The 13065-nt window shown below is 38.2% G+C and overlaps 1 protein-coding gene across 19 annotated transcripts in view; it reads left to right on the plus strand.

The window, feature by feature from the left end:
- Positions 1-13065, plus strand: part of GIGYF2 (GRB10 interacting GYF protein 2) — a 75587-nt gene that overhangs the window by 16405 nt on the left and 46117 nt on the right. For 12 of the 19 annotated variants that reach the window (XM_062606594.1, XM_062606598.1, XM_062606604.1 and 9 more), the window contains 4 exons: positions 1005-1100; positions 4422-4560; positions 11273-11384; positions 11940-11980. In XM_062606594.1, coding sequence (XP_062462578.1) covers positions 1005-1100; positions 4422-4560; positions 11273-11384; positions 11940-11980 — 388 coding nt within the window. The remainder of the gene's footprint in view (positions 1-1004; positions 1101-4421; positions 4561-11272; positions 11385-11939; positions 11981-13065) is intronic. The other 7 variants (XM_062606602.1, XM_062606607.1, XM_062606613.1 and 4 more) reach the window with 3 other exon arrangements.

The following is a 13065-nucleotide window of genomic DNA, read 5'->3' on the forward strand; positions in this document are numbered from 1 at the left end:
ATATGAATGTGCTTCCATGTTGTTGAGTAATTCTAGTTACTGAGACTAAAAGGACTCCTGACACTGTTTCTAGGCAATAGTCACTATGTCTAGTCTAGATGTGATGGTTTTCTAAGGTGTATCTTGTACCCTAATCCTTTTTTCACTGAATCATCTGCAGTCTTTGCTGGCTGAAGATTAGGCAAAGTTGCATCTCTGATTAAAGACACTCTGAATGAAAGCAGAAAGCCTTCTGCTAGAGTACACCTAAATGAAAAGAAATTCACCAAACTCTAGGTTTCTTTGCTTTAGTTAAAACTGGTAGAAGTCTTTATCTCTAGTATTGTGAGCTAGATATTTTTGAAACAAATCTGTATTGGCATTACTAGAGCTCACTTGGCTGTGATTTGCAGCTTCTTGTCCACATGTTCACAGTCACATCTGCTGATGGGGCTGCCATCTGATGGACTGGTTAAAAACTAACATTAAAATTCACTTTTATTTAAATCACCAGTGTTCTCTAGTTAATAAATCCATACCTATAGTTCCACTTTTTTTTTTTCTTTGTGATTGTTTTATTGTCCTTGTTGGTCATAAATTGGAAATACTTAATTTAAATCAAACAGAGCCTCTGTGTTATATGTCGTAGCATTGTTAATACATAACAAAAGTACAAATAAAAATCTGGCTAAGAAGTTAAAGCAATACTTTTTAAATTTACCAGACAAAATTTCACTTGGTTCAGTTTTGACCTGCAGTGGTGTGGAAGTTTGAACTCTATGTATAATCTTGATACTTTATGTATTACAGTTGTGGATTGTGAATGCTTTGGATGTTTTGTCTATAAGAATTATATTTTTGGGGGGGCATAAATTTGCAGTGAAGTTATACCCACCCCCAGTAAATGTTTTTGGAAGTACTGGTGTACTGGCTAGATGGAGATGGCTTTTATCAATCAGTGTGTGGCGTCATCCCTGAAATGGAAGTACTTGGGTATATGTGCGTGCTGTTTTCCTTTCATACAGATACCTTCAGACCTTCTCGATAAGGAGTTTCTTCCTATTTTACAAGAGGAGCCCCTGCCACCACTGGCACTCGTACCTTTTACAGAAGAAGAACAGGTTGGTATCCCTTTTTCAAAAAATAAAAGCTTTACATTGTCATTAGTGTCAGTAAGCCTCCATTAAAAACAAAGTTTGAGATTAGCAGATTTCAGGGAAAGAAATTACGGAAGGAAAGCATGCTGTGTTAGTGTGAGGTTTAAATTCTATTCATGCTCAATTATTATCTTAAATTTGAACAAATATTTTTCATACAATGTTCTCTTGATGGCAGACAGTCAACTTGTTAAATCCAGGGTCATCGTCTGGGAAGTAGTCCTGTTTTTTAAAGTACGCAGCATTTTCAGATCAGTGAGACTTTTTCTACAGTTTTTTGACCACCCTCTCTGCATGTTTGTAATAGAAATTCTGTAACTCCAATTTCATGGTCTTTGGAGAAGTGTTGAGGGTTTTTGACTGTTAACCTCGCTTAGGGAGGTGCAGTAATCTTAACTACCATGTGTGTAAGCAGTTGCTTGATTATTTCCTTGTGTGGTCTCTATAGGTATATAATTAAGTGATGAATAGGTTAAGTGTGATAACAGGTAGTCCACAAAGAGTCCATTTCAAGGATGATTGATCTAAGTAGTTGGAAAGGTCTTGCTCTAAATTTGATTCTAGTACTGAAAACCTGGCCCCCCTCTGGATAAATGCCTATGACTCTTACCTTTATGGCTGTCAGAATGTGTGGTTTTGCAGTTGCTCTCTGGTTTGTCATGTTTTTAACACTTCAGAATACTTCTTAATAAAGTCTTCCTTTGATGCTTTCTGGAGACCCAGAGGATGTGAACAACCTGTTTTTTTTCTTGTCTGAAGGCCTTTCTCCCTCTTCATAATTCATTTGAGATAATAAAGGAACAGCCTTATTTAAGCTAACAGAAATTCCTGATGTTTGTTCCCCATGATGTAAGAAATAGTCATCACGAATCACGTTCAGAAGTGATCTTGAGGTGAATATTACTGGCTTTGCTGCTAGTCATGGTACAGGCAACTTCTTTCACCTAAGGTTTGTAAGAGTTTACAACATCATTGTGACCCCTCTGTGCATGCTGAAGGTAGTATTATCCTCTCTGAACTTGAGGGATGGAGAATCTGAGGGTCCTGTAGAGGACAGGCTGATCAGAACACATGTACTTTGGGCAAGTGTTCAGTTGAAGCTGAACCTGTTGGGCTTACTCTAGGCTTGGATTCAGAGCAATTGTGGCTTGCAACCTGGGAGTTACTGGCTTGATAGCATTGTTGTTGTATGTGTTGTATGTCTAGGAAGAACTTGTCTCGAGCTGATTTAAAGATGCGTTAGCTAGAGGTGAATGATAATTGTTCAGTCCTCTAGAGTTTAGGACATGGGACTGCTGGTCCTTTTTATCCTTTTTGTCGCTTTCCTGGTCATAAGGATGCTGAACTAACTTAGACCTCAACTGGTTCACCTTGTGGTAAGTTTTGTTATATGACATCATAGATTTTTAAGATCTGCTTTCAGGGAACTGTCTTTTGAAGATAGCTTTAACAGAGGTTTCTACTCCTGACCACTGGCAATAATGCAGCATGTGTTCCCTTGCCTTTCCCCGTTGCCCCCATATTCCTATTTGCATAAGGAAACCATTCAGTTGTCTTAGCTGCTTGTGGACTATGAGTGTCAGTCTCTTGCTGAATATAATGGAGAATTTTTGTGTCCTCATTGGTTATATTTCTGATGGCTGTTTCTAAGGATCTCTTCCATTTCAGCTGCTGCTGAAGAATTAAGTGAGCCTCTGTGTCGGGCCAGCTCTGCTGTTTGTTGTGCATTGTCAGGGATGGACACTAAAGTAATACACTAATCAGTTATAGGGAGTGTTTTACTTTTTTGACTTTGCTTTTTTGCTATTTACTGTGATCTTACCATGTAGATTATTATCACTATGCGCATTGCAGTGCCCACATTCTCATCACAGGAAGCTCTACAGGAGTGAGGAAGAATTTTTTCAGAGTTTAGGCAAGCAAATTAAAAGCGAGATTCCTATTTTGTTGTTACTGGAAAAATAACGCATCAAAACTGAGCGGTCTCTTCTACAAGACTGTGAATCTCATCAGCAGCTTTAACTTGTTTCTGTAGTAAAGTATTTCACTGCTTCACAAAAAAAAAGCCTGAGGTATCAACATCAGGAAAGGAGGGAGGAGATTCTTTTTGACTTGCTGTGTTGCTTTAAACCTTTAAGAGCCATCTAGGAAGATAGACTGAGATTGACTAGAGGTTGACCTTACTGTGTTGCCTTGCATGACTGGGTTTTTATACCCCCTTAAGTCTACTTAGTTATGAGTTATCTCTTGAAGATCTACTTTGTAACAAGAACATACCAAGCAGTTAGGCTTGTTTCTGAAATGGTTTAAAACTCCTTCAAGTGTCTGTTGGCTTTGATGTTAGCCGTTTAGATTTTAAATGGTATGTAATTGCTTGTCTCATTGTTCCCTGAAGACTTTCAAAGTCATAGTAATTCATATGAGTTCATGTAAGCAAAAATAATTTTATTTAAAATTCATGTAGGTAAAAAAACTAGCTGTTTGGAGTCCTTTGCATTCAGATTATTTAAAACTTGCATTCTGAAGCAACATGTGAATTTAGGTTTGCTTGTTAATGTTTATGAATATTAACCTGAACTCCTGAATTCTTTGGCCCAATTTTCCAAATGCTTGTACTTGGAGAGTGGGGCCAGAGTTCATTATAATTATTCATTCTTTATCAAAACAGGTTTTTGTTTAGCAATAATTTCAGATTAAAATTAAGTTGAACTTATTGTGGTATTTTTTGTCTTATTAGAATTAGTATCACTTAAATTTCAGAAGTCATATTTAACATTTAATTTTCCCCAAAGTATGTTACTTCTATGATATATTTAAAGAAAGGACTTATTTCTGCAAAGAAGATTGGTAAATATAATTTTAATCAAGTTCTATTGCTTTTTACAGGTTTCTGCTTTGCTTAAGAAGTATGTTTTGGTGTTAGTATATATACTTAAGTATATATACTTAAGAAGTATAATTGGTGTTAATTAATGGTGTCAGGTATAGGCAAGTGCCGATCCCTTTTTGCAACAGAGTGTTTTTAAAGCTATCAATATTTTTATCACTTCTTGTGGAATAATCTTGTAAAGGAGTAGGTGCTCACTTGCTTCCTTTAGAACATGGAAATTTCAGGTAAGTAACTTAAACCACTGATATTGACCAAGATCCTTCTATAGACTGTTTCAGTTGTTCACGTCTCCCAGGAATCCTTTTCCTTGTCAATTATAGAGAATTTGTAACAAACATAAGGAAACCAAAATCAGAATAATGGTAAGCATTTCTGGTTTTGCTTTTTTACAACAGAATCTCACCTTGGCTCTTTCTTCTTGGCAGAGAAATTTCTCGATGTCTGTAAACAGTGCTGCTGTCCTGCGGTTGACGGGACGTGGAGGAGGAACTGTGGTAGGGGCTCCTCGAGGTCGAAGTTCCTCTAGAGGTCGAGGTGAGCCGTTGTTCGTGGAATGTGCTGCAATGTCTGCAGGTGATCCAGGCTAAAGATTCTGAAAGATGTTCAGTGGAGCTTCTCAGGCTAGGTTTCCTTTTCCTTAAAGCTTTGAAGCCTTTCCAATAAGGTGGTAGTAGAGAATGAATATTGTGTTTAGTGATTGTTCTGCACACCTTAGTACATGTCTGTACCTGTGTTATGTGCCTTTGTCACGTTGATAGGTGTGGAAAGCAAAAGGGAAAGGTAGTCTTGAGGTGGAATAGGAATTTGGTTCAGAGTTGGTAAAATGCCGTCATTAAAAAAAAAAACAAAACGATTTATAGGGAAAGGGGAGAAGAATCTACAAATTTATTTAAAAGCATTAAGATTATAGTAGGTGGTGTTCAGGTGGTGTTCTGAAAAGTCATTTTTACTTATTAACATCCCAAGATGTTAACAGGAGAAGGATAATGGAAAGATGTAATCAGATTTGGGAGAAATTTGAGTCTTGCCAATTTTAGTGCATTATTATAGTTGATATCTCATGCTGGATCACTTCAAACATTTGCAGATGAGTTGAGAAATATGTCCTCAAGCCATATAACTGGATTCAAACAAATTATTAAACCTAGAATTTATCTTAGCAGTTAGCTGTCAATGTGCTTTCTGCTGTTAACACTGTTTTGGGGGGGTTATGTATAATAGATTACTTTTAGAATACAAAGCTAATAATTTGGAAATATCAGGAGTAATTAATCGTGAGACATCTGTCTTTCCAGGTGCGTAGGTGAGGTTTCTCTTAGGATCCTTTCTAATTTAATTCTAAATGTTAAGTGGTGATATTTTCAATAGCAGCTTCAAAAATCACTTCCACGCATAATTAAATGCCTGACCAAAATTGTACTCTGGCTTAATTTGTTCTCTCAATTCTGTTCTTATTCCTCAGTCCTGCTTTCTTCTTATCTTAAGTCTTTCAGTTTTTTCTAGATTGTCATGTGTCCTCTTGTGGTTGCTTTACAGCTGAAGCATATGTATTTAAGCTTTCTTGAGGCTATCCCTCTATTTTGCTGTCTTCCCTTTTGTTATTTGTCTTTGTCTTTGCCCAAATGCTCAGGGTTTAATAAAAAGGAGCGGGAGAATGGAAAAAAAGTGTATGCATATATACACATGTAGTGTGGCACTTCTCTATACCTTGGTTATATTTCTATTGTACATTTGAAAGCTGATGCTTTTTTGCAGTGTTTTTGATGTGCATATTGCATTGCTACTGTTTCACTTTTGTAGGAATGCATGTAGTAGCATGTTAGATGCATTAAGGCAAATGAAATGAATGCTACTTAAAACATGCTGATTTGAGATCATATGACCACTAGTGTGCTCTCTAGTTTCAGTATCAAGATACCTTGACCATTTCTGATTTGTCAAACCCTTTATTTTTCTTTCTTTTGTCAATTTTTCTTTTTTTTTTTTTTTTGCTGTATCATTATAGTGGATGGCATCCTTATACAGTGAGCAGTGGGTTGTTTTTTAATTGCCTCCACTAGTTTCAATGAGGTCATAGGGTTAAATGTGGCAGAATATGGCTTCTAATTTGGTAATTTTACTATTAAATCTATTTGTATACATGGAAATTTTGTTTGGCAATGGAGTTTGATTCATTATGCTTTAGTGGACAGAACTTGAAATACAGGCAGTAATATGAGGATTTCTACTGCCTATCTTCCTGGTTTTCGTACTTTATTTTTAAGATGGGTTAAGAAGTATTAGCTGAAGAACTTTGTTGCTTAATTCATCTCTTTCACTTTTTTGCATCCTAATTTGATCTTTTACTTTGTATACATCATTAGATGCTCTGCTTCTTAGGCTTCTCTGTCATCCTTATCTGCTAAGGTGAGAAGAACACATTTATCCAGTAAACTTCAGTAAATTACTGAGCTTTCCTTCATTCATTGATCCTGGTTGCTGCTTGTTTCTTCCACTTTCCCCTTTTCATAAGCAGTTAGTCTTGGGCTTTAGGCATGATGAGTCTTCCCGAAGTTTCTTTCTCTCAGCAGACAAACGAGGGCTTCTGCCAGGACAAAAATCCTGCTTTTTTTTCTTTTTCTTTTCATAATTATACACATGATGTTCTTGTAATTATGGGCTTTGTTTCTAATATTTATGAAAAGCTTAGTGCAGGACTGTTGACCTCTAATTTACAAAACTAGCATGTTGTTTGTAAGTAGCAAACTTTAAATGCAGCTTTGGTTTTTCAGGTTACAGTGAAAAGGACTTGGAATTTCTTTGGAGTTTGTTCACTAAATGAAATGCTTCACCTAACAGTTGGAAAACATCTTTCTTTATGGCCTTGCAAAATTGCCGGGGTTCAAAAGTTTATCTGGTATTTTTCATGAACTTTACATTGTATGCAACAAAGCTGCCACTGATCAAATGCGGGTTTCAGCTTTACCAGAACAAGATTACAGTCTGGAAGTGACTTGCACAACAGTAACTTGAGGCAAGAATTTGCATGTACGATTAGATTTGTTAATTAAGTTCCCTTACTGAGGCACAAATCACAGAACTGTGTTCCAGCATTTGGGAGTGTGAGAGGGAATCTATTGAGTCAGATAAGCAAAGGGAAGAATGGGTGAACTGCTGGTAAAAGGAAGTTATTATTAGAACACTTAAATGCGACTTACCTGTATTTAAAATTCCAACATAATGCTCAGTAAATGTTTTCTCGGTGTTTGCCCAAGTCTTGCTGACAGTGGTTAGTGTAGGTGATGTGGAAATGGTCACAGTGTGAAAGTTGATTTGGGTTTTGTTTAAATTTCTTATGATTGTGTGCTGAAATACAACTTGGAGATAATGTTCAAAACTGTTTGCAGCATGCAACTGCTGTCACTAGTACTGTGTGTGTCTTTCCTGGAGACATAAATCCAAACCTGTTTATTTGGTTCCATTCTCTAAAGAAACCAAGTACGTGCACGTGACCTTTTTTCTAATTGACTTGTTTTCCTGGGAGCTCCCTGTGGTGTGCAGTTAAGCCCTGTGCTTTGTGCTGGTGGGACTGGAATGTCAACATTCATGAATAAGAGCCTCAGATGAGGAGAGATTTAAATAGTCCCTGGAATGGGCTGTAAGCTTACAGGCACCCTGTTTTGTAGCTGTTCTTCTCTTTGCTTAAGACCCTTATGAAGGGTACTTTGCTTCTCATTAGAGCTCTTCTTCTCTTCCACCCTCTCTCCCCTTTGTAATCTGTCTTTACTGCTGTTGGAGAGTGTGTAAAATAGTGTCAAAGTGGAAGGTTCTCGTATGTACTCAGCAGCAGCTGAACTGCAGTTATCCTTCTGTTCCCACGCAGTATTATGGCAGTGACCATAGATGCTAAACTCCAGTCATGCTGTAATTTCAAGAATTTGCTTGTTATATTGTGGTGTGTTTTGTGTGTGGGTGGTTGTTTTTTGACTGTAAGAATGGCAGTGTGTGCAGCTTTTTGCCCTTTTGCTTGTGTCTCATATTGTTTACTTAAATTCAGACCTGTCTGATTTTCAGGTCAGACTCTTTTGGCTGTTATTATTAAAATATCCATTGGGTCGAGGTCCTCTTTCTGAGGCTTTTAAGGAATTGCTGAAATACACAGCTGCTCCATTCTGTTCTTAAATGGAAGGGTTCATTGACATCTGTGGACTTTGCATTCAATACTTTGTGCAACATCTACACTTACAAAGTCTGCTCCTCGTGTGGTAAGCACTTTCATGGAAGTGGCATTCTATTTAGAATAAGGATGTCATTCTAGATGTATTAGCCAAAAAAAAAAAGCCAAGAAATGCAGCAAACAGTATGCTTATACATGCAGTTATATCCTCTCTGCAAGCATTTTTCCTATATTTTTTTATCAGTATTAGCTGTGTCCTAATGTGCACTTTCAGGTCAGACTCTTCCATGCAATAGTGTCTGAATAACTGTACACCATGGTATTCCTTACTAGGTATTTTACTTCTATAGTTTGGTATGCCCTGTTTTAATGCACTATGCTTCTCATGCAGTGGTCTACTCAGTTTCTTCTGGAGTTGCACCTGTACTTCTTCTGGTTACTGTTGAATGGGCACATATTGTTAGTGTACCTGTATGGTGTGCCTTGTAGAATACATTGGAGGAGGGTGACAACACAACCAGGGCAAAGGTGACTTTAATAGGTCTTGTCTGGTACTAAGTGGTATCAGAACAGCTTGGAGTTTACTACTGTGGCCCCACAGCCTTAAACTGAATTGCTGGGATCATTTGTTTAAGCCTTTTGCAAGGTTATCTTTTAACTCAGGCCACTTTAGTAGCTAAGCATAACTGGAATACTGATAAACTGTGACATGGGAGGGGGTAAGTGGAGGGAGGTTTCTCAGGCTTTCACATGCTTTTAAAGCTGCCATAAGCTATGCTGCTGTTGAAATAACTCTGATTCTGATCTTTACCTTCTACAGGACACTTGCTTTATTTGCTGATGGAATTTCCCATCTGGCTCTGCTTGTTGTGTGTCTGCTATCAGTAATCGGGATGCATTCATGCTTACTCGTACTGCAAGGGGAGCACTACAGATGCTGCTGTCACTCACTGTAAAAACCAGGAAAGAACAATGTTGGGTTTTTTTTTGTGTTGGAAGACTGTATGCAACTTTCCACCTCCACTGCCTCAGGGACATGAGAAGAATCGGTACCTTTGTTTTGATTCTGCCTGCCTGTGGCTTCCTCTTGTGAACTGCTGTTGCTTTATTACCTCCTGTGAGAGGAAGGAAGTGAGCTTTCCTCCTCTATCTCCATCTGAGTTTGTATAAGAACAGCTATGGTGAATCAGGAAAGGGCTTGTTTAAGTCGATTGCCTATTGAGCAACAGTTGAAACACAACACCTTGGCAAGACAATAAGGACTGTGTAAAAATACAAAGGTGAAGAAGCTTCACATAGATGCTCAGCCTCCAGACACGTGCAGCTGAAATGTATTTCTGAACCTAGACGTGGTTTCTCTTTTTAGTAAATCTGTGTTATTCATCTTCTATGAATTTGTCCAGTTTCCATCTGAACTTTGGCATCTCCAAAACTCTGTGGCAAAGAGATCTGCCTGTCTGTGACAAGGAGGTCTCCCAGCAAACTGCTTTGCTGGTCCTAGGAATCTAATAGTTTTGTCAAAAAAAGGACTTTTAAATCCTGTTTCTGAAGCAGGAGAGATTGTACAATTAGCTTTGTGGCTTCCTTGTGCACCCTGCAACCTGTACTGCCTGATACAGAATCAGTGTGTATTTGAAGAGCCTTACTGGATTATATGGGGATCACTTTTCTTTTTCTCTACCTTGGAAGCAACTCTTTCTTCCTTTCTTCCTCCCCCCCCCCCCCCCCCCAGTAGATCTAGTATAGAATAGTGGAGAAGTTATTGTAACTGCTTTGATAATTTCCATTTGTAGGGCCTTTTTTCATAGGACACTGAAATACAGTACAATTCCAGGGGTCTTCAGTTTTTTAGATGTAGAGGTTTCTTATCACTGCTCTCATCAGAAGACTACAGAGAATGGAGTCCATTCCCAAGGTGTTTATTTCCTGTTTCATATAGTCATTCTGTCTAATTTCTCTGGTTCTGTGGCCAGGTTTGCACCTCATCCTTTGAGGTGTTTATTTTCTCGAAGCCACAAAGGGAGAAATATGAAAGGATTGAGGTTTGTGAGTCTCACTGCCAAGAATTCCCTATGTCAGGTGCTTTTTAGGTTCTTGGTATAGAGACTGAATATGTATGTAGGCAAGGCATTATCCTGATAACCAGCTGATTGATGTGTTTCACTTGTTCATCTTCTTTCCATGAGATCCTTGAAATGGGAAATTAGCTGATAAAAACATCCAGTTGCTTCTGCTGTAATACTTTGTGAAGCAGTTGTAGATCTTGAAGCTTCAGCCCAGCAATTAATCTAACCAGCGTTGGAAGCTCTCTTGAAGGTCTGGGGATGTGGGTGGTTTTGTTTTTTTTTTCTGTTTTGTTTTTTTTTTTTGTCTTTGCTTTTGTTTTGTTTCATTTTTAACCAAACACCCCACGTGTACCCAGGCACTGAAGATTTGCTTCAAAGATGCTTTACTTGATGATACATCTGTAACTTTTTGGCTTGAAGCTTGATATTCAATAGACATCTATGGAGAATCATTTCTTGACAAAGCGAGGATAACTTTTTATTCTGTAGCTATTGGAGTTCTTCATACTGTCCTGCGTATATTGATCTTGTGATGCTTCCATTTCCCCACTGCTCCTGGGGGAGATTTCAGCTGGGCATCACTAGAACTGAATCGTGGTGAAGCTTCCTTCTCCTTTGTTAACCTTGATAGCGGTGATGGTGAATACATGTGCAGTGCAATAACATTATACTGGATTCCACTGTTTAAAGTAATCTGAGTATCAAGTGCACACATACTGTGTGGATGTCGTGTGAGCAATGCATCTTTGTTTAGTAGTTTGTGTTGGGTAAGTATCTGTGTTCTGTTTTTCTGCATAGTATTTATTTCAGAATTGTTTGCCTGTTCTGTCTGATCTTGTGCTTCTTGATAAGAATTTCTACATGAGACTCTTCAGTCTTTGTTCCTTTTTCCCCTTTGCCTCAGATCACTTCTCTGGGGCTTAAGACTAAGATGAGTTCAGAGACGCCACGAAAGGGAAACCTACCTGATTCTTTCAACTTCTATTATTATTTATACAAACACTTGTGTTTTTTGTCTTTTCAGGCAGAGGCCGAGGAGAAAGCGGTTTCTACCAAAGAAGTTTTGATGAAGTGGAGGGTGGATTTGGGCGAGGAGGGGGCAGGGAAATGCACAGATCACAGAGTTGGGAGGAAAGGTAACAGAGCTCTAGCTCTTAAAGTTTTTTATATACATCTGCTCAGCTTCTGTTTGTGCCTTTTGACGTTATAAAAACACTTTAGGAAAGGGGATTAAGGTGTATCTGTGAGTGGAGCGTCTTAATTTCTAAGATGGAGTCAACACAGTAATGTTTTTAAAAACTCAGGAACAAGTAAAAGAGACTTCTGCAAGACTGCTGTGTTCCTGGGAAGAAGGAACTGCTTTAAGGGAATATAAATGATGACAGTTGCAGTGGAAGTGATGAGTGAAAATATGGATTGCTAAAGGATTTGCTTCAGTTATAGTCTCAACATTGTTAGTTGAGTTGACATTGTTGACAGTGCTTTGGGTCACATTTCAAAACATACCTAGTTGCCAAAGGCCGTGTGTGTATTGGTGTTCCTGAAAATTTCACTTGTCACTTGGACCTTTTGAAAGTACTGTCTCTCAAGCTCTGTTTTTAAAAAAGCCCCCTACCAAGTTAAAAAGACATACCTTAAATGAGTGGAGTAATTGCAAAACCTTATTTGAAACTTCTGTTCTGCCTTTCTAGGGGAGACAGACGCTTTGAAAAACCAGGGCGAAAAGATCCAGGTATGGTTTTGTTACTGTATGGGCATAAAATGGGAGGGAGGAGCAGGGTGTGTTTTGGGGAAGGTACCCATATATACATAAACAGGGAAGGTACCTATATATACATAAACTTATTGCTCCAAGTGTGTTGTTGATACAAAATTCATGATGCTGTGCCAGGCTACCTAATTGTGTCCTCACAGTGTTGGCTATGCTTACTCTTGTTGCTTTTACTACTAGACATTTAAATGTTTTAAATAAGAAAAACCTGCAGTAAGTAGTTTCTATTTATGTGATTAAGATGTGATGTCTACAGCTGGAACTAAATTTCTGGAACTCTGAAAGGAGTCTGTACTGATTAACAGGTGTGCTGTGGCAATATGCCTTTTCAGTGCAGCTTTTAAACATTCCTGATGTGTGCTGCTTTGATATCTATGACTTCTGGACCATGTGAACTGTTAATTATTTTTGAATGCTTGCTAGTGTGCAGTAAATCCTGGCAGCATTATTCTGCTGTTCCCATGCTGATGGATTTACTGTCTGTTAAATTAGTTGGTATCATTGTATGAATCTTCTTTTCATTCAGGTTATTATCTGGTCTCCCTCTCTGCCATTCCTTTCCTGTTGTTTCCTAAATGCTTCATAGTGGCCATATTCAGACAGAATACTGGATCCTTAACTGTGACCCAGTATGTCTGTTTGGACATTCAGCTAAACTTGGAGTGGGTTGTCATCTTGGAGATGGAACATACCCGTTTAGATAAAATCTGTATTCTGAGAGTGGTAAGAACATTCAAGAAGTTCTCCTGTATCAACTGGTTATGTGGTAACTGCAGTGATTTTTCTGCTTTGTGAGACTGTGCATTGATTGCTCTCTGGTATGACCTTGCTCTTTCTCTGTGGCAGTTTTCAATATGCATGTACCACAGCTGTGCTTAGTGAGAGATTTGAAGCTTGCCGACAGTGAGTCTTGTCTTTTTAGGACCCAGGATCTTTCGGTCTTTGCTGAAGGGAGTCTTATCCTAAAATAAGAAGTGTCTTCCTTAGTGAACATACTGATAAATCGTAGGTCAGAAAAGACAATCGCAAATTGAATTTCAGGACAA

Source organism: Pezoporus occidentalis, unplaced genomic scaffold (genome assembly GCF_034315485.1).
Source record: "Pezoporus occidentalis ecotype Australia unplaced genomic scaffold, CSIRO_AGI_Poc_V1 ctg97, whole genome shotgun sequence".
In the NCBI taxonomy this organism is placed as follows: Eukaryota; Metazoa; Chordata; class Aves; order Psittaciformes; family Psittacidae; genus Pezoporus; species Pezoporus occidentalis.